We start from the raw sequence: 25,279 nt of genomic DNA on the forward strand, positions 1-25,279 counted from the left end.
AAATCCTTGAGCACTGGGGCTGCCTTCGATCCCTTCGTGACGAACTGGAGGCAAGTGTGCAAGGAGCTGACTCTGAGCACCCTGGCTGGGAACGCTGCCAGGAGCTCGGCCCTCTCCGCTCGCTTCTTCCCGGGAGCCCTGCGTACCCCGGCTTCCAGAGGGACCCCACCTCGCCCAGCGCAACCGCGCCCTCCAGTGATCGGGGAGGCCAATCCACCGCCCCCACAGGTGGGCGTGGAGTTCAGAGCCCGCTTCTGAGTGCGGCGTGGAGAGGCTGTGGGTCTCCTAGGTGTCAGCCAGCGGCAGCGAGAGGCGATCCGTGTGACCAGAGGAAGGGCGCATCCGACTGGTTGGGGCGCGGATGAGGTTGGCAGGGGAGGGGTGGAGAGGGCAGGCGAGAGCCCAGCGCCAGGCAAGGTACCGCCCTGCTAACTTTCCCGCACTTACATTTCCTTCCCAGGGCCCAGGATTGGGTGCCTTCCCTCAGCCCCTTCCTCTCTCCCCACCCCACTAGCCCACAGGACCTCCCCGGGGCGTGGAGTACAGGACGCTCCGCCTCGCCCGCCGCATTCCGCGCCCCTTCCGGCCCGCGCGCACGTCGCCCCAGCCGCCGCCAGAAGGGGCGGGGCCTGGGCCCTGGCGTTCAGTCAGCCAAGGTCCCAGCGTGCCCTGCGGCGGTCAACGAGAGCAGATCCAGTGACTCACATCCGCCGCGCTAACTCTTTGCTCGCTTTCTACTTGCACACGCTTACACCCGGCTCGAGATGGCGGCGGCAGCGGCGGGGGACTCCGACTCCTGGGGTGAGGAGAAGTTCCGGGAGCAGGGCCTGGGCCGGCGCTGGCTCCACACCCAGGCAAGCATTAACGTGGCTCGCTCTCTTCCGTAGACGCGGACACGTTCTCCGTGGAAGACCCGGTGCGGAAGGTGGGGGGCGGCGGCACCGCCGGCGGGGACCGCTGGGAAGGCGAGGACGAGGACGAGGACGTCAAGGTGGGTGCGGGCCGGGGCTCCGAGCAGTGTTGGAGCGGGCTGGCGCTGTCGCGGGCAGAGTTGCCCGCCGAGGGGCGGGCGGACGGACTGTGGGCCCAGGGGCGCCGCCCGGGCCTGCGGGCCGTGGGTCTAGGCTCGAGCGTAGGGCCTGGCGGTGCCCTGTTCCCCTCCTTTCGCCGGCCATATGGGCCGGAGGCGGGCAGCGTGGTCTGTTGAACTTCCCTAACGAGTCGCTGGCCCCAGCCCTAGCCTTAGCCCTAGCCCCAGACCTTCTTTGAAGGTCTGCGCTCCGGCCTGGATCCCACCCGCCAACTGGCGACGGGAGGTGACAGCAGCTGCTGGACCGGCCCACGTGCAAACTTCGCGGTCTGGAGTTGCTCGCGGGGATGAGACTGGGAAGCTGAGAATGGAGCCCCTGGCTTATCCCATATGGAAAGTCTTGCAACCCACCTGCCCTTTCAAGCTCAGGTCTCCCCAGGGCCAATAACTCATTTATATCCCCGAAGGCTCATTTGTAGAGTTTGTTCGAGGTGTTAGATGAGTGAAATACTGTGGTTTAATTTTAGCCACCTTTTTTTTTTCCCCCACACAAATGCAATAATTTTTAGCCTCCCTTCTCCCATCCTGTGGTAAAAGGATGAACTGAGTACTGAGATAGCTAGCAGTTAGTGATGAGAAACCTGGGTAGTCCACACAGCGACCTATTATTCATTTACACACGAACGCATAAGGAAATAGTGAAGATTTGGTGGTTGGAGAAGACGAGGGAGTCTGTGTTTTGTGTTTTTTTGGTGGTTGGTTGTTTTTCCTATGCCTTATAGATTTGAACCTGATTTACCGTCTTCGTTTGTTTTTGAGAACTCCTGGGGGCTTCAGATGACATTATGACTACTGCATTCGTTTTTGTTTTTCAGGTAGCTACAAAAGTCTCAAGCACAGAATGTTAAGACTCTTACTAACAAACTTCTCAAAATCTTTTTATTTTTGTGAAGATAAGGTTTAGTATGAGTTGGAAAATGGTGGTTTATGGTTTCGATTCATTCGGTGAATGTTTTACTCTTCTAACTTCTACCCTTCAGCTCATGCTAACAACCCTACAAATCCTTCTGCTTGGGTTGAAAAAAAATTTAAGCTAGGTAATCACTCAATTTTGTGTTAATACTGCTTGTGTTACATTTTACCTGAGTCTGATGAGGTGGATGTCCAATTCATTGAACAGCTTGTGAGGTTCAGGGATGACGAGAGCTTTGCAAATCTTGGGTTTAATAAATGAGCAATACTATTGTGAAGATACTTAAATGCTTCATTTAAATGTTGTATAGATGTAGGAATGGATTGTGTTATCAGCCTCATTGCAAGATATTAGTTACCTCCCTACATTGTAGCAGATTTTCTGTTTTGAGTCTTTAGTTCAGATTTGTCCTTTCACTTTTTCTGTGCAGAGTGGATGTAGGAGTTAAGACATCTGTTATGAAAATTGGGAATAAGTGAGAAGAAACGACTAGAGAAATCAGAAAAGAATTATCAGATAATGAAGTTTGAATGAAGTAGTCTAGACTGATATCATGAAGAAGACTGAAATTATTGTATCTAAATGGTGTCAATCCTGATAAATATAATTCTGACCACTTGGAACTAATTTTGGAGATTTATCAGTTGTAAATCTTATTTACAAAAAGGTAAATCTTATGTACCCTAAAGGTCATCTCACCTCTTTGCACTCTTTTAGTGCAGAATTTCTTTCTTTTATACAAGTAGCTTATTTCTTTTACATAAACTTTGAAGTTGATATTGGAGTAGAAAGCTGAACTTGTCCATTTTATTTCCATGTTGAAATGCTGGTTTATTTCTGTTGAGTTTCTTCAAGATTTCCAAGTTAAGGTGTTCATGGAGTAGTTTGATTCCTAGTAGTTTGGAATAGACAGACCTGGATCTATATTTTTGCCTTGACATTTTCTGTTTGTGGTCATGAACCAGTTTTTTAATACTTTTTTCTTTCTCTTCCATTTCCCAATCTTGTCATTACAGAAGCTACCTCAGAGGATTATTTTGCACTTTAAATGAGATAATATTAAGCATTAAGCAGAGTTGCCTGGCACTTGGTAGGCACTCAGTAAATGTTAATTCTCTCTCTCTGCAAGAGAGAATATTTTTCTGGCTAATGGAAAATATCTTTAGGTTGTTTAGATCGAGTAGCTGGGGTTATTTTTGTGCCACGCTCACAAATAAGCTTAAGCTCAGTAGGAGTAAGTTCTCTCCACGGTGGCTGTTTACTGTGAATTTTTTGTTTTGAACTGAATGACCATGGTTATCAAGCAAGTTTTTGCTTGCTCAGAGGTTACCAATCTAGAGTTGAAATTTGTCACCTTGAATGGTAGTGAGTACAGGTTTTCCCTGCTATCCAAAAGTAGAGCATTCCTATGAAACCTTCCCTAAGCTGAAAGAAGCAATTGCCTTAGGACACATCTTGCTAACAAATGCACAGGATGAATCAAGGTAAAGCACAGATGCTCGCAGACACAGTTCAAAGCTATGGCAGCTTGATGCTGAGATGCTGAGTAGTTTGGTGGAGAAGGAGCTTGGCCTTGGCGGTGCCACTCTTGCTGCTTGGGTGCACGCTGCCTCTATAATGTCTCAGTGCAAAAACGAATGCTATTTTCACTTGTAATAAAAGCGAAAATCCTGTTTGGATTTCTTTCACTTAGTGAACACAGTTATTAATGAAGGTCATTCGAAAAAGCGAAGTGGCATAAAGTGAACTTTAAAAAGTGAGGGTTACCTATAATACCAGATTTCTGAATTCTAATGTTTTAGCGTTTAATCCTTTTGTAAGGAGATGCTAACAAGGTTTAGTTACCATGAGATCGAATAATCATAGTCCTTAAATAATACAGTATGTGAATTTTTTAAAAGTCCTTCAAAAGTAAGGTATGTAGAAACAGTAAGTTCTTCAGTTTATGTCAGCATCTAGTGTTTAACCTTTAAGAGTATAGGTTTAATGTCATTTGTAGTGTCCTGCGAAATGAAAGGAAAACTGAGGTCCTCGTTACAGTAACTTGCTTCAGTAGTTTACTGTTTTTCAGTAGATATAGCATTTTGCTGCCCTTGACTTTTCAGATAGCTGTCTGAAAGTGGCAGTGCGTATAGGTGAAACTGTAGAATTTTTAATATTCATGGTTGAGGGGGAGTCTATGCTTCTTCCCAGTGAAAAGGTAAGAACTAGGGAGCGTACTTTCCTGTCACATTAGCTTTATATTCCTTTTCTGTACTATCCTGATGTTATGTAGAGGCAGTGGGAGGAATTATTTTCTTGGCATATATCTCTGGACTCCTTCCCCATTGCTGGAATGATGTGTAGGCTATGTTGATTAAGAAGGCACAGACTTCCCTGGTGGTACAGTGGTTAAGAGTCTGCCTGCCAGTACAGGGGACACAGGTTCGATCCTGGTCTGGGAAGATCCCACTTGCCGTGGAGCATCTAAGCTCGTGTGCCACAACTACTGAGCCTGCGCTCTAGAGCCCACATGCCACCACTACTGAAGCCTGTGCGCCTGGAGCCTGTGCACTGCAACAAAGAGTAGCCCCTGCTCGCCACAACTAGAGAAAAGCCCACGTGCAGCAGCGAAGACCCAACGCAGCCAAATAGATAGATAGAAAAAAAGAAAGAAAGAAGGCAGTGAGTACCTACCCACTGCACGCAGGAACAATACAACTTTTACTCCATTTTACTAGTATCCCATCATTTCAGTAAAACAGATTAGAAGCTAGATTTATTCAAAGGGTGTGGAGTTTGTTTTGAGAAAACTTCTGGCTGTGATCAATCATCTCAGACATTTGCTTCTGTAATGTTATTACAGAATTTCTTTAAAAGATCCTAGAGAGGGCTTCCTTGGTGGCGCAGTAGTTGAGAGTCCGCCTGCTGATGCAGGGGACACGGGTTCGTGCCCCGGTCTGGGAAGATCCCACATGCCGCGGAGCGGCTAGGCCAGTGAGCCATGGCCGCTGAGCCTGCGCATCCGGAGCCTGTGCTCTGCAACGGGAGAGACCACAACAGTGAGAGGCCAGCGTACTGCAAAAACAAACAAACAAACAAAAACAAACAAAAGAAGATCCTAGAGAGCTGACTTAGTTGAAAACTGCCTGCCACATCATGCCCATTCAACTGTCTGTGAGGATCCTATCCTGGTTAATAGTTTATATCTACCAGAGTAAGGACATTTTTAAGCGTTGGAAACAGTACTTCTGAAGTAGGGCATCTGTATTTCAAAGAAATTGGAGATTGCTGGGAAATTCTCAGAAGGTGGCATTTTGCTAGGAAATGGGTATCTGGAAGTGTGTGTGTGTAACTTATGAGAAGTTCTAAACATATAAAGAAGTGGAAAGAAAAGTTTAATAAACCCATGACCAGGGACTTCCCTGGTGGTCCAGTGGTAAAGAATCTGCCTTCCAATGCAGGGGACGCAGGTTCGATCCCTGGTCAGGGAACTAAGATCCCACATGCCACGGAGCAACTAAGCCTGCGTGCCGCAACTACTGAGCCCACACGCCTCAACTAGAGAGCCCATGTGCTGCAAATTACAGAGCCCACCCACTCTGGAGCCTGCACGCCACAACTAGAGAGAGAACCTGCACACCACAGCTAGAGAGTAGCCTGCGTGCCACAACTAAGACCCGACACAACCAAAAAATAAAATAAAGAAAAATAAAATTTTTAAAAACCATGACCAATCTTTTATCTTCTGTATCCCCACTTACTGCTCTCCTCCCCCAACCAGATTATTTTGAAGAAAATACCAATTATATCATTTCAATACCCTGACAGTTTTTTTTATAAACTAGTAAGTTTTTAGTTAGGATGGTTATTTTTACAATAAGGCATCCATTACTCCTTCCCGGCCCCCCACCCAGTTCGCCATAATTAGACTCGGCTACCTTGTTTCTATCGAGTAAACTCCTCCACTTGTGCCTCTGTATTCGCCTTTGTTTTGCAATTTGAATCTCATTTTACATTTTTGTTTTGTTTTTTCCTTTGTTTTGTTTTTTCCTTTTTTAAAGAAAAACACAATAAATGACATCTTAAGAATTTAAAAGGCAAAAAAAAATACTGAAAAATATTTACCTAATATATTTGTCATGCTGGACCATTGAAAATAAATAAGCCACTTGTTTAGAGTTCAGTGTCTTGTTCTTGATCTAGCTTAGCCAGGAATTTAAAGTAGAATTGATAACAGTTCCAAATATGAGACAGGTCAGCATTAAGATGGAATTCAGCAGAGTGCTGAGCCATAGTAGGGTGTTAAAAACTTAATGAATTGACTTAAGTGAAGTAGAATTTATTGAGGCAGGTACCTTGGCTTCCAGAGACCATCATAGTTCTGAGGTGATGGAAGAATATTTGGGCTTCTTTTAAGAACTAAAGTTTCCTGGCGGGTCTAGCCATGGCAGGAGCTCACTACAGAGTTCTGAGGCATCTCAGAGCAGGTTGGTACAGCTTACAGAACACCAGTAAATGACTCTTACTGCAAGAGATTATGCTTTATCTAAACCAAACTAAAGAAGAAAGGGGGAGGAGTATATGTTAGTTAATGGACTATTGCTATGGGACAGAAGAAATTTACTGCTCATTTGAAGCTACTTCTATTTGACGATCTATAAATATATCTTGCTTAAGTTGGAAAACATTTTCAGCCCTAAATGTGTTCTCTCATTGCATGTGACATTCTGTAGTTGTACATTATAAAAATGACAGACTGGCCAACTACTGACTGCATTATTAGGAATAAAGAAAGCAGGGTTTAAATTTTTTATGTTATGTTTTCAGTTCTTAGTCATATTTGATTGGGAAGCAGATTTTAAACTTGAAAAGCAGCCATCCCTTTCAGAGAAATGGCTGAAATGATGCTGGGTATGTGTCTGTAGAACATGAGTATAGATAAGTGAGTAGTTTATCAACAGCCTCTCTTCTGAGGAAGCTGGCCATTTTAGGAGAGCAGCCTGGTTAATACTTTTGGAGATAGATCGGATATTATAGTTGGAAGAGTTATTGGCTACCAATGATAATTGGGTAAAGAATTTAACTGGGTATTTATAGGTAATCTCTTGAACCAAAAACAACCATTTAGGGCTTACAAAACTATAGACTTAACTCCCTATTTTAAGTGTTCATTTTAGGTGTTTCTCTTGGAACCCTTCTTACATTTTATCTGAATTTATTGTCAGTATTTACAAAGTCCTGATGTTTATGGAAAATTAGGCAGATATAGACATTCTACTTTTATACATTTACTTTTATAACTAAGGATGCAAAAACTCTTTAAGTTCTGGGGGAAAGCTACCTGGCCTTCTGCTTTTGGGATTGCATCTATTTGGAAGTATGGCCAGGCTCTTTTTGCTGACATCACTATGCTCCCTTCTTTAGGAACTTGTCCCCAGTATAGGAATAACTTCAGGGCAGTTATTACTGTTTCAGGCAGTCTGGGGTGAGGGTGCCTTTCATGGTCCTTTTATGAACTGAGGAGCAGATGTCATGGTTGTTTCCAGGACTTATTAGGAACCACTGTTTTTGCTACTGAAATCCATTCTGTGGTGGAATTCTCTGTAGCCTTGTTATGCTTGCACTGATGGGACAATGTAATGACTGTCTGGAATAAGGTTTATTCTTTGATAGGGAAACCAGGGCGGGGTAGAGGTGGGGCATAGAGTTAGTGCGAATGAGATACTGAAGGAGCAGTGATATGGGTGGGGTGATGTTCTACTGGTAAAGGGAACTGAGGCACATCAGCATTGAACAGAAATGTTACTCTGTTGTGCTGTTTCTCTATGTTGGAGTTACTGGGATGGAGCTGCTCATTTTCAGCTATACCTCTCCCTTCTTGGCCTCCTAGTACCAGAGGCTGCTAGACTCATTTGTTAAAATTAGTGGAAATCTAGCACAGGCAATTTGAGATGAATAATTGACATATTTGTAGCTGGGCATATCTTAGTATGTACTGTAACCCTTCTCTTTGATATGGGGTTCCTTGAAATTCCAGGGGACCTCATTCCAGAACTAATTGAAAGAACAAATTTTGGTGTGGAGGGACCTAGTTCCCAGACATATATTTTATACTTCAGCACTCAGGTAAGAAGTCATGTTTAATATGACGCTTTAAAGGAACTTTGGCCTGTTCAAAACAGGTTCCTTCATTATTTTTCCATTCGGATTGTGGGATAGCTATCTCTGAGCCTTAGTGTACTTACATGTAAAGTAGGGATAACACCACCTTACTTACAGAACTTTTGTGAGGGTTAACTGTTACTATATGTAAAATCCTTTGGGGAATTCCCTGGCTGTCCAATGGTTAGGACTCCGTGCTCTTACTGCCAAGGGCCCAGGTTCAATCCCTGGCTGGGGAACTAAAATCCCACAAGCCTCTCTGTGCAGCCAAAATTTAAAAAGTAAAAATAAAACATAAAGTACGTTGCACAGTGCTTGGTGCAAAGTAAGCCCTCAGTAAATGCTATCTATTATTATTATCATCATCACTGTTATTAGTAGGGAGTTATAAATAAACATCCCCTGGAAGTAAGCAGTTGGTCCTTTTATCTGAAGCACCATCTAAGCAGCATATCACTCACAGACCCAGCTTTCCTGTGTTCTGTGAAGATTAAAATGACAAAAAACTCCTGGTAGTAGTTAACTTTTATATTTAGCTCTCTGGTTCCTTTTGTACTATGGTGTATTGATACAAGCACTTAAGCAAACCAGCAGGGTAATATAAACGTTTGCTGTCTAATTTCTAATCTAGTATTTTAGATGTTCAAACAATGACTAGCTGGTTTGCTTTCATTCTGTTTGTTAACTATGAACTAAGGGTTAAATTGCGAAGGTAAAGTTATTATAAAAATGCTTTTGTACAAAGTTCTTCCCACTGCTTGCAGACCCCATGGCAGGCTTAATCAGGATTTTTTATTTCTTTGGATTTACAGATTTTTATTAAGAATCAAGGCTTGGTTAGTTTATATACCTAGGCTGCTGATTCAGATTTATGACCTGTCTTGTTAAAAACCAGAAGCTTGGTGTCATAGTTATGGCACATTAGTCAGCTTCTGCCTCTTCCAGTAGCATCAGGGCCTCCTTCTTTGCACCTGCCATGCTGTGGCTCAGCTTCCAGTGGGCGTGTCCTGGTGTGCCTGGCGGTTGTTGAGACAGTGGTCAGGCTACCTATAGATTAAAGCCTATTTAAACACAGGGCTGTGTCTTTGTCTATTAAACCTTCTAAATTCTGTGGAGCCTTTAGAAGATTGTTTGATAATTGGTTTATATTTTGCCCAGTGACTGTGACTGTAAAGACAGTATAGATCCACCTTAAAGTGCCCCGCCCAAGTTAGGGAGTGGGTTCCATGAAGCTGTTGATCAGCTCTTGACTTTTCTAATACTGGGATTAACTTTTTTTTTAATTTAATTTTTTAAAATTGAAGTATAGTTGATTTATAGTGTTGGGCTTAAATTTTTATAAAGATTTAATTCATTAACCAGGGTTGTGTTGTATGGAATATTGCTTGAAATAATCAAGCCATTAGCTAGAGTGTTGGATGCTTTTACATTTGGGGAAGTAAGAAGTATAAAGACTGCTCAGTTTTTCATTTAAAACAACTGAATTATTTAAGAGAGGCTGTTAGTTTTGGCTTGGTTGTCTTGTGTTTTAATTGTTAATGGAGAAGCTTTTTTGTGGAGTTAGACAAGTTGATATAAAAATTCATATGGAAAAACAAATGTGCAAGAATGGCCAGGAAAACAGTAAAAAACCCTGAAAACCTGCAAGGGGTGACTAGCCCCAGCTTACATACGATAAAGCCTCTAATCAAAACAGTCGGTGCTGGTACGTGAAGAGACAACAGACCAGTGCGATAGAATAGAAAACAGAAATAGACTAGGTACCTAAGAAAATTTAGTATATGGTAAATCACAGGGCAAAGATGGACTTTTTTTAAAATTGAGATATAGCTGATTTACAATATTATAAGTTTCAGGTGTACAACATAGTGGTTCACAACTTTTAGAGATTATACTCCATTTATCGTTAGAAAATATTGGAAAGGTGGACCTTTCCAAGGTGCTGTGACAGTGGGTAACCATTTGGAAAAAGATAAAATTAGATCCATACTTCACACCATACAAAAGAAAAACCTCCAGTGGATCAGAGATCTAAATGAAAAAACAATGAAAGCATACATGTTCTAGAAGAAAATTCCTTGCTTTAAGAAAAGACTTTCTGGGCTTCCCTGGTGGTGTAGTGGTTAAGAATCCACCTGCCAATGCAGGGGACACGGGTTTGAGCCCTGGTCTGGGAAGATCCCACATGCCGCGGAGCAACTAAGGCTGTGCACCGCAACTACTGAGCCTGCGCTCTAGAGCCCGCGAGCCACAACTACTGAAGCCTGCGCGGCTAGAGCCTGTGCTCCACAACAAGACAAGCCACTGCAGTGAGGAGCCTGCATACCTCAACGTAGAGTAGCCCCCGCTTGCCGCAACTAGAGAAAGCCCGCGTGCAGCAACGAAGACCTAACACAGCCAAAAATAAATAAATTAAAAAAAAAAAAAGACTTTCTAATTGACTTGGAATCCAGAGGGAATAAAAGAAAAGTTTAAATTTTACTGCATAAATGTGGTGGGGTACGTAGCACTTAATGGGGAAAACACTAGAGGCATTTCCATTAAGAGAAGAACAAAGCAATGATGCCCATTTTCTCTGCCACTGTTCATTCACACTGTACTAGAGGTTTTGCCAGTGCAGTTAGATAAGAAAAATCAATTGTGGAGGCACACGAATTGATAAAGAAGGAATAAAGCTATCTCTTGTTTGCAGATGATATGGTAGTACACCTGGGAAAACCCTAGAAAATCAATGATGGAACTAACTTAAGTGAAATGAATTTAGTAAGGTAGCAAGGTATAAAATTAACATACAAAAACCAATAGCTTTTCTATACTAAAATAGTAACTGGTTAGAGGACATAAAAGGAAAAAAAAATATATTTACAGTGGCAACAGAGAGGATGAAATAGTTCGGAATAAACCTAAAGAGAAATGTGCAAAACCTCTAAGAGAAACTTTAAAACACTCCTTGAAAGATACAGAGGGAGCCTTGAACAGATGGAAAGATAGCCCTTTTTCTTGGCTAGGGCAGTTCAACATTATAAGATGTCAGTTCTCCCAAAATTAATTTATAAATTTAATGCAACACCAAAAAAAACCCCCAACAAACTTGTTTCTGTGGAGTTAGACAAGCTAATAATAAAGATCACGTGGAAAAGTAAACATGCAAGAATTATTAACGGAGGTCCTTTTCTTTAGGATAACTGGGATGATGATGATGATGATGAAAAAAAAGAAGAAGCAGAAGTAAAACCAGGTAAGCCATTGCGGTTCTTCCATTTTTGGTTTTATATCTTAGTGAACATCTGACGCTTATGTTAAGACAAATGAGAAAATGCCTACAAAATCAGAAATTTTGGTTATTTTTAGAAACCAAACATCTTTCCGTTCCCACTTCATTCTCTTCTCCCTGTATCTCTTCTCTCTCCTCAAAACATAATCAGATTAGATACCTGCCAAATTTCTGTTTGAGTGCTTTTGTTAAAGGAGAGTAAAAAATAAGGCATCATAGTTGAATGATCTAAGTCCTGCCTAAAGGACTGTAGGGAAATAAGAAGGGAGATGTTTGGATCTTAGGCGTCAGATTAGAGAGGAGAAAGGAAGAGTCCCAGAACTTTCCTATTCTTATTTGCCAGGAAATCACCATATGAAATTGGAGCTGGGTGAGGTTTGGTCTCTTGAAGTATATAAGTATCATGTCTGACTCATTCATAAACTGGAAAGTATTCAAGATAACTGTGATTAAAACATTACTTTCAGAAGTAAAAATTTCAGAAAAGAAAAAAACAGCAGAGAAGATAAAAGAGAAAGAACGGCAGCAGAAGAAAAGGCAAGAAGAAATTAAAAAGAGGGTAAGTACTATTTATTTTCTAAAATACAGAATTCTCACATCAGTAGTGGTGCAGCATCCTAACAGGCAGTATTACCTAATATTACCTAATAAATAGTACTATTTATTTTCTAAAATATAGAATTCTCACATCAGTAGTGGTGCAGTATCTTAATAGGCAATATTACCTAATCATTTGAAGGGCTTTGTAAGGACTATAAATGGATACTGTCAGATAAGATGATCCCAAACAAACTGAATTTGTGGTTTTTGCAAAAACCAAACCCAGAAGCTGTATGTATTAGAATGCCTTTTTAAGTTTTCACAGACATTTTGGAACATGACTGTGTTGTGACCATAGTCAGTGATTTTTGTCAGTGCCTGCAGTTCTCTCTAGCTGTGATTAGTCTTTTTTTTTTTTTGCAGTGTACATTTTGAGTGAATACAGAAAGTGTCCATTTCTCTGCCATGTGCTGTATAAATGTTTTTGTTCTTGATTATTTGGAGCAATATCAGGAATTTTGTGTTAATTTACTTGCTTTTTGAATAGAAAACACATTTACATGATTCAAAAATCAGAACGGTATTAAGAAGCACTCCCAACTCTTCACTCATTTGTCCTGTTTCTCTTCCTCTATCCCATAAGTAAATATTGGTTTATGATGTCTCCAAGGTGATTTTGTACATTTGTATACAACTGTATAGTCATATTCCTCCCAATTTTTATAGTTTTCATCTTGCTTTATTTAATATATCATGGAAATCTTGCCATAGATCATGGCAAGCTTTCTCATTTTATTTTTTATTTTATTTTATTTTATTTTTTTTTGCTGTACGTGGGCCTCTCACTGTTGTGGCCTCTCCCGTTGCGGAGCACAGGCTCCGGACGCGTAGGCTCAGTGGCCATGGCTCACGGGCCCAGCCGCTCCGCGGCATGTGGGATCTTCCTGGACCGGGGCATGAACCCGTGTCCCCTGCATCAGCAGGCGGACTCTCAACCACTGCGCCACCAGGGAAGCCCACAGTGATTTTTTTTTTTGATGCTTAAATTGTCCCAACATTGGACAGTAGGGGTCCCTCAAAGCTGTTCCTATCTTCATCCTTTTGACAGAACTCCATTAGTCTTTGAAAGGTCCCTTGTTTTCTGGCACAATAAGTAATGCCCGGGGGTTCCCTGGTGGCACAGTGGTTGAGAATCTGCCTGCCAATAATGCAGGGACACAGGTTCAAGCCCTGGTCTGGGAAGATCCCACATGCTGCAGAGCAGCTAAGCCCATGCGCCACAACTACTGAGCCTGCGCTCTAGAGCCCATGAGCCACAACTACTGAAGCCCGCACACATAGAGCCCGTGCTCCGCAACAAGAGAAGCCACCGCAGTGAGAGCCTGCGCACTGCAATGAAGAGTAGCTCCCGCTCACCGCAACTAGAGAAAGCCCGCGTGCAGCAACAAAGACCCAATGCAGCCAAAAATAAATAAAAATTAAAAAAAAAAAAAAAAGTAATGCCTGGCTTATCTGGTAGACTCCCCTAGGCCTGGAATCAGCTACTAAAATTCCTTTTTAGTAGCAAATTATCATGGCCAACAATGTGTGAGAATGTCTGTTTTCCCCAAGTCAGGAACATTTTAGATGCTTTTTAATAATTTGTATATCTAAAAATACCTACATGTATGCTTTTTAATTAATTAATTTTTGGCTGCGCTGGGTCTTTGTTGCCGCACGAGGGCTTTCCCTAGTTGCGGCAAGCCGGGGCTACTCTTCATTGCAGTGTGCAAGCTTCTCATTGTGGTGGCTTCTCTTGTTGCGGAGCATGGTCTCTAGGCACACAGGCTTCAGTAGTTGTGGCACGTGGGCTCAGTAGTTGTGGCTTGCAGGCTCTAGAGCGCAGGCTCAGTAGTTGTGGCACACGGGCTTAGTTGCTCTGCAGCATATGGGATCTTGCCGGACCAGGGATTGAACCCGTGTCTCCTGCATTGGCAGGCGGGTTCTAAACCACTGCGCCACCAGGGAAGTCCCTACATGTGTGTTTATATGATCAGAACAAGCAATGGATTCTTATAGCTCAGTCTAAGAAGTTGTATTGATTTGATCTTTCTTGGTCATTGAAGTTAGAATTATACTTATTTTGTTGTATCTTGATATTAGTCCCAACGTAAAGAAACCTTAGTTTGCGTAAATTAATTTTATCTTAGGTCAAGTATTGAGTTAAGATATATTCAATTTTGATGCAGGAAATGATGTTCAGGTCTACTAAGGCAATTGAGATATTTCCCTTTTTCTTTCGAGAAAGTGTTCTGAGATTTCCTAACTTGGCATCATGACCTTTCTTTTTTTTTTCTTTTTTTTTTTTTTTTTTTTGCGGTATGCGGGCCTCTCACTGTTGTGGTCTCTCCCGTTGCGGAGCACAGGCTCCAGACGCGCAGGCTCAGCGGCCATGGCTCACGGGCCCAGCCGCTCTGCGGCATGTGGGATCTTCCCGGACCGGGGCACGAACCCGTGTCCACTGCGTCGGCAGGCAGACTCTCAACCACTGTGCCACCAGGGAAGCCCATGACCTTTCTTATTTCATCTTCTCCATGAGAAATAAAATGTGACCTATTTCAGAAGTGGACTTCTGAATCAAACTCTTCGAACTGCACAGGCATGGATAACCATGAATGGCACAAATTCCCTTCATCTTTTTCCCACTTTGATAAATATTATCAAAGATAGCCCCTTGTAGTAAGTAACATATTGTAGAAAATTATATTACAGTATATAGAAAGGATATAAACTAAACTGTTAACTGTCATCTCAGAGAAGTGGAACAAAAAGATAAATGGGGGGAAATGTTTTTCTAATTCTTCGAAAAAAATATTTTTTCTGTCTACATTGTATTGTCATATGGATGTGCCATATACTTTATTTAACCATTCTGTTGTGGAACATTTAGATCATCTCTAAATTTATTTGATATTATGAATAATACCCCATTTGACCTCCTTTTGGTTAAATATTTGTATGCAGCTTTGGTTTCTTAAGATGAATACCTACAAGTGGAATTATTTGATTAAAGCATATAAGAATATTTTTAAGACTTGATAAATATTACCAAGTTACCCTAGAAAGGTTGTTTCAATATACAGTCTTAGCTAAAGTATGTGAGAGTGCCATTTTCAACTTGTCTGCAATCTCAATTCCTTAATCAAAAACATTACCACAAAATAAACCCAGTCTTCAAATCTGAACCCTGTCACATGACCACCTGAGTAACCTTCTGTTACCATGGGCAGGTTGCTTACCCTCTCTGTGCCTCAGGTGTTTTTCCTGTAAAATTGGGATAAGAATGCCTGAAATACAGTAAACACTTTATAAGTGTTTGCTATTATTTATATGTGTCTAGAAAAAAAATTCATACAATACAGAAATGTTCTGGGTCCATTATAATCCCAGCCCTTTTAAAACTTCATTGCTGTCTCATTTTAGTTAGAAGAACCTGAAGAACCTAAAGTGCTAACACCAGACGAACAATTAGCAGATAAACTGCGGCTAAAGAAATTACAGGAAGAGGCAGACCTCGAATTAGCGAAAGAAACTTTTGGTAAGTGGGGGTTTGATAACAGTGCAGTATTGAAGTTCCAAGTGATACTATGGAAGTCTTACTAGTTACGAAAATTCAGAAAACACCTTTTTTGAAGAAACATGATACTGGCTAATTTAGATAGTAGAAAACAGTTTCTAATCTCTTTTGTTTATATTTGAGATTTCATTACTTAAGGTAGAGTGAGATACATGTTCAGATTTTTGAATAATTTGAGTATTGTATAAAAGGTGATTAAGATAAAAAGTAATTGTGGAAGCAATCTAAGTGTCCATTGACAGATGAATGGATAAAGAAGATGTGGCACATATATACAATGGAATATTATTCAACCATAAAAAGAAACGAAATTGAATTATTTGTAGTGAGGTGGATGGACCTAGAGTCTGTCATACAGAGTGAAGTAAGTCAGAAAGAGAAAAACAAATACCATATGCTAACACATATATATGGAATCTAAAAAAAAATGGTTCTGAAGAACCTAGGGGCAGGACAGGAATAAAGACGCAGACGTAGAGAATGGACTTGAGGACACAGGAAGGGGGAAGGGTAAGATGGGATGAAGTGAGAGAGTGGCATGGACACGTATACACTACCGACTGTAAAATAGATAGCTAGTGGGAAGCAGCCACATAGCACAGGGAGATCAGCTCAGTGCTTTGTGACCACCTAGAGGGGTGGGATAGGGAGGGGGGAGGGAGACGCAAGAGGGAGGAGATATGGGCATATATGTGTATGTATAGCTGATTCACTTTGTTACAGAGCAAAAACTAGCACACCATTTTGAAGCAATTATACTCCAATAAAGATTTAAAAAAAAAAAAGTCATTGGACCCAAATAAAGTATACTGCTGCTTTAAATGTATGTATCAGCTGGATGAAATTTGGGTGAAATGTGAAGTCTGTAGCTTTGAGATTTAAATATTGAACGGACTGTAGGACTGTCCTGTTGTCTTAAGTCTGGATAAGATTTAGACAATAGTATGCTGGTCCCAGTGGGGCATTCAGCTTTGGTTGTGCCTTCTTGTGCTCAAGGTCCTTTCTTTCTGTACCCCTTCTTGGCCTTCACCATGCCCTATCTTTAGAGGACTTCCATTTCTGTGTGCCATGCCTGCAGCTGTGGTTAGTGTGTAAGATAAAAGATATGTTCAGGATTCTGTAAATAGATAAGTTCAGAGTGTTCCAGGAGGATAGTTACATGGCACAGAGGGTAATGTAAGAAACACAGTCAGAGAAATAATTAAAAGTTCTCACTTCATTTAACCAAGTTTGTTGTTGTCTCTATTGAGTGCTTTTCAGAGTAGAATGTTGTGTTGAAACAGTTAAATAACTTTTTTTTTTTTAATATTTATTTGCTTGTGCTGGGTCACAGTTGTGGCACACGGGCTCCTTAGTTGCGGCATGCAAACTCTTAGTTGCGGCATGCATGTGGGATATAGTTCCCTGACCAGGGATTGAACCCGGGCCTCCTGCATTGGGAGTGCAGAGTCTCAACCACTGCGCCACCAGGGAAGTCCTGAAACAGTTAAATAACTTTTAAATGAAACCTAGAGCCAAGAAGGATCTAGTTATTTTGATTTTTTCCTCCCCTCTCCTTCCTCTTCTTTAAAATGGATCAAGCAGGCTGACTGTAGTGATCATTCTCCTTTTCACTGGAAGTATGACCTTATCTCTCAGTGGGTCTTTAGCAATCTCAAGAGTTGCTATGGATGCTCCACTGGTGAGTGCTTGGCATGTCTTAACCACACTCATCTCATTACAGAGAGCACTTGGCCACTATCCTGTCTTTGTAGAATGGTAAAAGCCACCCATGTGTTTATTAAAGAGGAGGGTTTATGTGGTAATAAATTCTAAGATGGAACACCAGTTATAGATTAAAAGGCAAAAACATGTATTCATATGGTGATCATTTGGTTAATAGGATTTTAATGTTGTGTTTCTCATACTAAAATACTGGATCAATGTTATTGTTAACAACTAATTTACTTGATAATTGAGGAGTATACAGAAGCATAGTGTCTAATCGCCTGGAATCCTTTTAGGCCAGGTTAATTTTTCTATTGGGATTTAACACATGGTTTGCTCTTTTTTAGCTTCTGTAGTTAGCTGGATACTTTCACAGGAACCATCTTAGTTTGCTTTGCTTTTTTCTTTCTCTCCCAACTTTTCTGTGGGCTGTTCTTGGACAGATGCTTTAAGAGCATCACTTGTGTGCCAGGGACTCCTTTGGCAGTGTGGTGAAGCCTTTGGGCCCCTTCTTAATATACTGTCTTTAAATGCATAAAATACACAGGATTTTACTTACAAAGGAAACCTGTTATAATGAAATAGGTATCAAAATATTGAAATAACCTGTGATACAGTAATTACGTACAGACCATTTGAATTCTGTCCAAGGATTTCAATAGACTCAGGTTAAGAACCTCTGTTTTAGAATGAAATAACAGGGTTATTCAGGTATCTAATTAGTTTCTAAACTTTAAAAAAATCTTTGATATTTTCTGTCCCCTTTCTCCTACAGGTGTTAATAATACAGTTTATGGAATAGATGATATGAACCCATCTTCAAGGGATGACTTCACAGAGTTTGGAAAGTTATACTAAAAGATAAAATTACACAATGTGAAAAATCACTATATTATGCCAGTTTTTTTTAAGCCTTAGTTTGAGTAAAAAAATCTTTGATATTTTCTATGTCCCCTTTCTCCTACAGGTGTTAATAATACAGTTTATGGAATAGATGATATGAACCCATCTTCAAGGGATGACTTCACAGAGTTTGGAAAGTTACTAAAAGATAAAATTACACAATGTGAAAAATCACTATATTATGCCAGTTTTTTTTAAGCCTTAGTTCGAGTAAAAAAATCTTTGATATTTTCTGTGTCCCCTTTCTCCTACAGGTGTTAATAATACAGTTTATGGAATAGATGCTATGAACCCATCTTCAAGGGATGACTTCACAGAGTTTGGAAAGTTACTAAAAGATAAAATTACACAATATGAAAAATCACTATATTATGCCAGTTTTTTGGAAGCCTTAGTTCGAGATGTGTGTATTTCATGTAAGTAATTCTAATCTCTGGCCTCTGTGAATGGATGTGTAGGGGCACATCATACTTAGGAGAATGGAGATTGACTTTTGAGGGGAGGGGATGCTCTAATATATTTAAGATTTGCTTTTTAGCAGTTAGCTTGGGAGTGTTGTTCTGCAGATATACATTGAGTTTGAGTGGTTTTGTTTTTGTTTTTTGAGGGTGCTTTCTGAGTGTTACAGTGGCTTCCCAAAGAGACATCTGTGCTTGTTGGCACAACAGCTAATAAAACACTAGTTTCTTATTTTATCTAATTATATATTGGAGGCGGCGGCTAGCAAAGTGTCTTTTGGGGAAAATCATACAGAATTTTAGAGCTGAGTGAGACCACAGCGAGTGTCTGTTCATTTTATAAATGAGGAAGCCCATGGCCAGGTGCAAGTTGCTCAGCAGAGCTGACACCCATTCTCTGGGTCCATGGATTTGGTTTCATGCTGAGTCATATATTTCAGGGGCAGGGGGTATGGGAGTGACAACCTGGGGTGGTATAGCACTAAGGTGGGAAGGACTGCTTTTGCTAGTGTCTGCTGTTATTTTTATTTTTTGCTGTACGCGGGCCTCTCACTGTTGTGGCCTCTCCCGTTGCGGAGAACAGGCTCCGGATGTGCAGGCTCAGTGGCCATGGCTCACGGGACCAGCCGCTCTGCGGCATGTGGGATCTTCCCAGACTGGGGCACGAACCCCTGTCCCCTGCATCAGCAGGCGGACTCTTCAGCCACTGCGCCACCAGGGAAGCCCTGTCTGCTGTTTTAAGATTGAGAAAAATAAATTCTACACAATGAGTTTTTTTTTTTTTTAATTAGTCTGGTTGCGTTGGGTCTTTGTTGCTGCACGCAACTAGGGCTTTCTCTAGTTGCCTCACGCGGGGGCTACTCTTCCTGCGGTGCACGGGCTTCTCATTGTGGTGGTTTCTCTTGTTGCGGAGCTCGGGCTTTAGGCGCACGGCTTCAGTCGTTGTGGCACGTGGGCTCAGTAGTTGTGGTGCACTGGCTCAGTTGCTCCACGGCATGTGGGATCTTCCCGAACCAGGGCTTGAACCTGTGTCCCCTGCATTGGCAGGCAGATTCTTAAACACTGTGCCACCAGGGAAGTCCCTACACAATGAATTTTAAGTTAGGTTTTCTTTGGGAAATTATTACTAAGCTGAAGGTTCTGAATTTTATCAGTGATATACCCATAGTTGGTATTTTATTTTCCGTATACTATTTTTACTATTTTTGAAGGTGCTCTCTAACCAGACTGAACACTTTTTTTGGGTAGCTAAAAACTCATGTCTGTTTCCAGCTTTATATTTTTATAGGGATGGAAGGATGTGTTGTCCACTAAATGGGCTTATTTCCTGGTGGGGCACTTAGATTTCTGAGATAACTACCACTTTCATTCTCATTCCTATGCTAGAAAATGGAGACCCCAAGGGGTGGGGAGTTATCATCTGTAGGTTTAAGAATTGTTACATGGGCTTCCCTGGTGGCGCAGTGGTTGAGAATCTGCCTGCTGATGCAGGGAATACGGGTTCGTGCCCCGGTCCGGGAAGATCCCACATGCTGCAGAGTGGCTGGGCCTGTGAGCCGTGGCCGCTGAGCCTGCGCATCTGGAGCCTGTGCTCCGCAACGGGAGAGGCCGCAGCAGTGAGAGGCCCGTGAACTGCAAAAAAAAAAAAAAAAAAAAGAATTGTCGTTACATAGTCATTCAGCTACTCCTCACTGAGCATCAAGGATGTTTATTTCCATAAGTCATGGTTATTCTCTGCGTATTTAGACCGGATAAGGAAAAATGGTAGGGAGCATTGTGAGCTATAAAGACATTTCTAGTTTCTCGCTGGTGAGCAGTGTCATTATAATTAGAGAGTTCATTATAAATTTTTGTTGCTGAGTTTGCCATTTTACTTTAAACGGTTCTGATCTGTGAGCCTAGCCATAGACTGAATGATTCTCCATCGTGTTATGTTAAACAGGAGAAATTAATAGCCTTTCCAAGTTACCGAAGTTAATGATGGACAAATTAGATGGAAGAATGTATATTTTGCTTTTACTTATTCTCCAAAATGCTTAAAAATTACTGGTATGTTTTTTTTTAGTGGAAATTGATGACTTGAAAAAGATTACCAATTCATTGACTGTACTTTGCAGTGAAAAACAAAAGCAAGAAAAGGTAAGAGCTAGCTGCATGGGAAATGTGTATTACACAAGGATGGGGTATAGGCATAATATTCTCAACAAGTGTAGTAGGAGCCTGAGAAGTCAAGCACTTCACCAATACCATTTATATTGGAATAGAACAGGAGTATGAGTGCCATTACCATCCTTTTGTTTACAGACATGTTCATGTTCTCCTGAATTAATAACAGAAATTTCTCTGGGTCAGGTGTGGGATCTCCCTTAGAGAACTAAGTTTTTTCTGGAAGCAGAGCTTTGTTGACTCTATGAGGGTTGCTGTACCATATAAGATGCCCACAGTAGATAAAATCTCATGAATTAATTCTCTTTTTATCTTCAGCAAAGCAAAGCCAAAAAGAAGAAGAAAGGTGTGGTTCCCGGAGGGGGATTAAAGGCTACCATGAAAGATGATCTGGCAGATTATGGTGGTTATGATGGAGGATATGTACAAGATTTTGAAGACTTCATGTGACGTTTTATCTTCTCCTGGTGTCTTCTTTCTGTTGCCCACAATCCCTTCAACATGTAGCACAACTTCCTTTCCTTTCAGTTCTGCCAAATGCTACAATCAGAAGTGCAGTATCTTTTGTGCTGGTTATTAACCCCTTGACACTTAGGTGCTAATGTGCAAATGAGGGAACTTGGATCTTGCTGCCAAGGGGTTAAAATTGGGAACCTCCATTGCTACTAAATCATAGTTTAAAAAACAGACCTAATAATGTTGTTGCTATCTGATTCCATAGCAGCAGTCACTAAATTGGAAACAAAGGTTGCAACATGACAAAAAATTGTGTAGTATTTACCAGCACCATTCAGTAATACAGCCTTAACCATACCTCCTTGAACTACTTCATAACTTGTCAAGAAAAGCAGTCTGCTGCAAGGGCATGTGGTGTGCACCTAGTATTAAAGTTGCTTTGTCTTAAAATTGAGCGTGAGGATATTAAAAATACATTGTGAAGAAGACTGCTTATCTCAGAGTGAAGATACGGCGGCTGAAAAGCACTAGTTTGATACTTAAAAATTAAATGACCAAAACCCTCCAACTTGGAAGCTGAAGAAGGTAAACCTCTCCATTATTGCACTACCAAGTTGTGGAATCTCTTGAATGCTAGACTGTCTAGTTTCTATTTATCAGACTATTCTACTGCTGGAGTGCTTCAGATGGGGGAGGGAAACTCCTTACCTATTTTATTTGTCTGATTTAAGTGTCTGAGAAACAAATCTCCTTTGTTCTCTGAGGCTGCAGTGGATCAGCTTTAACAGGGTTTTGGCATTTCCTTTCCTTTATAAAACGTGTTTAGCAAACTGCGCCACTTAACTACAGTTTGGTAAATTGTTATGTTAACAATTATGACATCTGCAATGTTTTATAAAGCAACTAATTTAATAAAGTCACTATTGTGAGGACTTAAATTTTGTGTTACCTCCCAAGAGATATTTTTGGAGAGTAAAGAACAAAGCTCTTGGGACTAGAGTTCTCTGTATACTTATAAAGCTTAATAAGTGCTTGATAAGTAGATGTAGTTTTAAAACAAAAATGATGTGAGGTCCTTAATAGTGTCACCCTAGAGCAACAAAGGCATAGAGCTGCCTTCCTCTTCTTATTTATTTGGGGAAATTGGTTGGTTGTTTAGATACTAAGGCCTAATTAAGTACCTAGAAGAACTATTTATTTGAAGTAATTGAACTTATAACTCAGGTTGTGGCTGTAAGCAGAATAGGGTGATCGTCTCTATTATATATTTTCTTTTAAGCAATTTAACCAAATCTGTGGTTGGAGTCTTTTTTTAAACTGCCACAGAACCAAAAGTAGGGACAGAGCAAAAAATATTTTAAATGTCTCTTACACGGGAAGTAGGATCCTCAATCAAAGCTCTGTAGACCACTAAGTGGAAGACAGGACCATCTAAATGATTTGAGGAATTAACAGAAAGCAGTGACTACACAGCAATAATTACAGCCAATAAAGATTGTTTTAAGGTAGACAAGGGCTAAGATTTCCTTAGCAGTAATAATGACATACACTGAATTTAAAATCTATTTTATTATAGAGATCAGTTTCTAATAAATGGAAATGTATCATCTGTTCCTTAACTGTGTAAATAATATTAAATTCCTTTGAAACTGGAATCTGCAGGCACAGGCATTCTTTACTAAATATTGTATCATCTCCTAAAGTAGAAGCTATCCTGAGGAAGATGGACTTTTGATCTTAATACCAATATCTATATAAAATGGTATAGATGAATAATTATTTTCAAATAGGAATTTCCTTGTGAAAATTCTCCTTCTTCACCCACTATTCACAAAGGACTGGTATGGTCAGTCCTGGGGTTTTACATGGCATTTCTATAGTCTGACCACAAACATCTGTCAGTACCTCATTTCAGTATAAGAAAACAGGCATGTATGAATTTTTGGCAGTAACCATCCTCATGTCATCTGAATCCAGCTAACCTGCTAGCATGTCCTTTAGACAGCAGCCTGTCTGAGGGTCCTTCAGAAGCACATTTACAACGTCATAAAATTTGTGTTCGTATGCCAGCTTGTAATACAAGTAGACGTCTTCACAATATGTGAGTAACTTCTTCAGGTTTTTCACAGCTAAGTCAGTAGGCTGATGATGTTTACATCTAGACAAAGAAACAAGAACGTACAGGTTAAGATAACTGCATCTTGAACGAGGGCTATCAGCTCTGATACTTATCCCTGTCTATAGAGGAGAAGGTGTTTGAATCTGAGGAATCATTCATTCAGACTATTAGGGAGTGCTTGATAGACAATGAAATTATTTCATTAAAAATGAGTATCTTAATGCTGGCCTTAATTAGAATAATTTCAATACTCCAAAGGGGACCTCTGATGTTTAGTGTTTTTGGCACCTCAGACAAGCTGAGTAGTTCTCCCATTTTAAGTACAGAGCACCATAAGCAAACTATTCTCATTCATCTGTTTGCATGAATTTGTTAAAAGATCGTCTTTCTGGGTATTCTTGACATCTCTTTGCCATCTCAAGCAGAGGGGTAGCCTATCGGCATGTTATACGTAGTCATAAAATTCTTACCCGTGCCTGAGCTGAAAGCAGAGGCATTTTAATACTTACTTTATTGAAATTTCTTCAAATATACTGGATCTTAATAACCTTTGCTGCTTAAATTCTTCCAGGTAATTAAAGTCTCCTTTAAGAATCACTTGTTGGTATAAAATTTCAGCCCAATCAGGAACAAAGTCATAGGCCTCAGCCACAATAGAAGCCTTAAAAGGATGGAGGGGAAGGAGGACACCATTAGAGCCTATTTGATGTAAAACTGAAAGCAAACTGCTCTAGAAAATGACTTCATATTCACTCTATGAGTGTACAGTATTATCATCACCAATAATGTTAGAAGACTCTATGTATCAGGGTTGGTGAAAAGTTTGCTATTTCCCCTTCCCTGACACCCCAAACACCTTCCTTCAGTGTTTTTAATCTTCCTCACAGTGGGTTAAAAGAACTGCTGATGAATATTTTTCTCACTAACTCAACTCTCTAAGGAACAGTGAAAGGGCTGATTCCCTGATAACCATCCCTCCTTGTTAAAGGGCTAGAACCAGCCTCTCAGAAGCCCTGACTTTTTATGCTAACCCAAGTGCACTGGTCTGGAAATGCTGGGGCTAAGAGATGCTCACAGGACCACTAGCAGGGATGTTCCCCTGAACCTCAACTATCTTAAGTGCAAAGATGTCTGCCTCTCTGCTGGCTTAATAGCGTGGGGAAAGGAGACAGTATGTCTCACTGTTCTCCAACCTCTGCCCAGACAATATGCTGGTAAGAAATACTACTATGGAAAGGCAGTTGGAGAGCTGGACTGTCCTGGTTCTGTCACTAGCCCTGAGACCTTAGGTAAACCACTCAGCTTCTGGGTCCTATGACAAGGACAGCAGGAGAGAGGATGCTGGCAGCACGGGCTAGGTTTTTCTTCTTTGCTCACCTGGTAGAACCGAGGTAGGGCCATGATACAGTCCATCAGCCTGTGGCGGCCCAGGTTGATGAGCATTGTGTTCTGGCCGGTGTTCAGAAAGTGAATCTGCAGTGTTATCAACTTGGTGAGCCGGTGACAGTGCAGGGCCTGTCGCACGCAGGAGTCCTGAGGGATAAGGGTGGCAGTAGGCACAGATAAAGACTTTGTTGCCGTCATCTCCCCCGTGAACCCTCCAACAATGGAACAAAATAAAATTATTCCTACTGCAGACACCAAGCCCCAAGTCCAGTCTGGAGTAAGACTCTCATGGTTACCTTGGCATAACTCTCTGCTGCATCCAGCATCAGAGTCAGGGCCTTCAGCAGCAGCTGCTTCAGTTGGTGCCCATCCTTGAGGCTGTCCTCTGTAGGGGAGTAAAGGAAACTTGGGTGTGTCTGACTCCCAAGGCTGGGTACTCTCATCCCACTCAGTAGTAGGGTGGACTATAGAAACAACCCAGCTCATGTTCACGGGGAGGCAGGTATG

At 41.2% G+C, this 25,279-nt stretch overlaps 2 protein-coding genes across 8 annotated transcripts in view; one reads left to right on the top strand and one right to left on the bottom strand.

Annotated features, from left to right (window-relative positions):
* Positions 1-641: 641 nt before the first annotated feature.
* On the top strand, positions 642-22,199 carry EIF3J (eukaryotic translation initiation factor 3 subunit J). Of its 4 annotated transcripts, XM_067745565.1 has the most exons (10): positions 642-801; positions 888-991; positions 11,328-11,385; positions 11,889-11,980; positions 15,424-15,538; positions 18,060-18,127; positions 18,251-18,319; positions 18,441-18,603; positions 20,711-20,784; positions 21,130-22,199. In XM_067745565.1, exons 1-10 carry the CDS (start codon positions 765-767, stop codon positions 21,259-21,261), a joined length of 912 nt encoding a protein of 303 aa, XP_067601666.1. In that variant the 5' UTR covers positions 642-764; the 3' UTR covers positions 21,262-22,199. The 4 variants fall into 4 exon arrangements, with proteins under 4 accessions (XP_067601666.1, XP_067601676.1, XP_067601680.1 ...); XM_067745575.1 differs by lacking the exon at positions 18,060-18,127 and having other exon boundaries at positions 18,252-18,319; XM_067745569.1 differs by lacking the exon at positions 888-991 and having other exon boundaries at positions 689-854.
* A 618-nt stretch (positions 22,200-22,817) lies between these two features.
* Positions 22,818-25,279, bottom strand: part of SPG11 (SPG11 vesicle trafficking associated, spatacsin) — a 77,008-nt gene continuing 74,546 nt past the window's right edge. For all 4 annotated transcript variants that reach the window (XM_067745559.1, XM_067745562.1, XM_067745551.1 and 1 more), the window contains exons 37-40: positions 25,069-25,157; positions 24,764-24,919; positions 23,896-24,047; positions 22,818-23,425 (exon numbers count right to left, since the gene is read on the bottom strand). In XM_067745559.1, coding sequence (XP_067601660.1) covers positions 23,245-23,425; positions 23,896-24,047; positions 24,764-24,919; positions 25,069-25,157 — 578 coding nt within the window. In that variant the 3' untranslated portion in view covers positions 22,818-23,244. The remainder of the gene's footprint in view (positions 23,426-23,895; positions 24,048-24,763; positions 24,920-25,068; positions 25,158-25,279) is intronic.

This window comes from Pseudorca crassidens, chromosome 1 (assembly GCF_039906515.1).
Source record: "Pseudorca crassidens isolate mPseCra1 chromosome 1, mPseCra1.hap1, whole genome shotgun sequence".
Lineage (NCBI taxonomy): Eukaryota > Metazoa > Chordata > Mammalia > Artiodactyla > Delphinidae > Pseudorca > Pseudorca crassidens.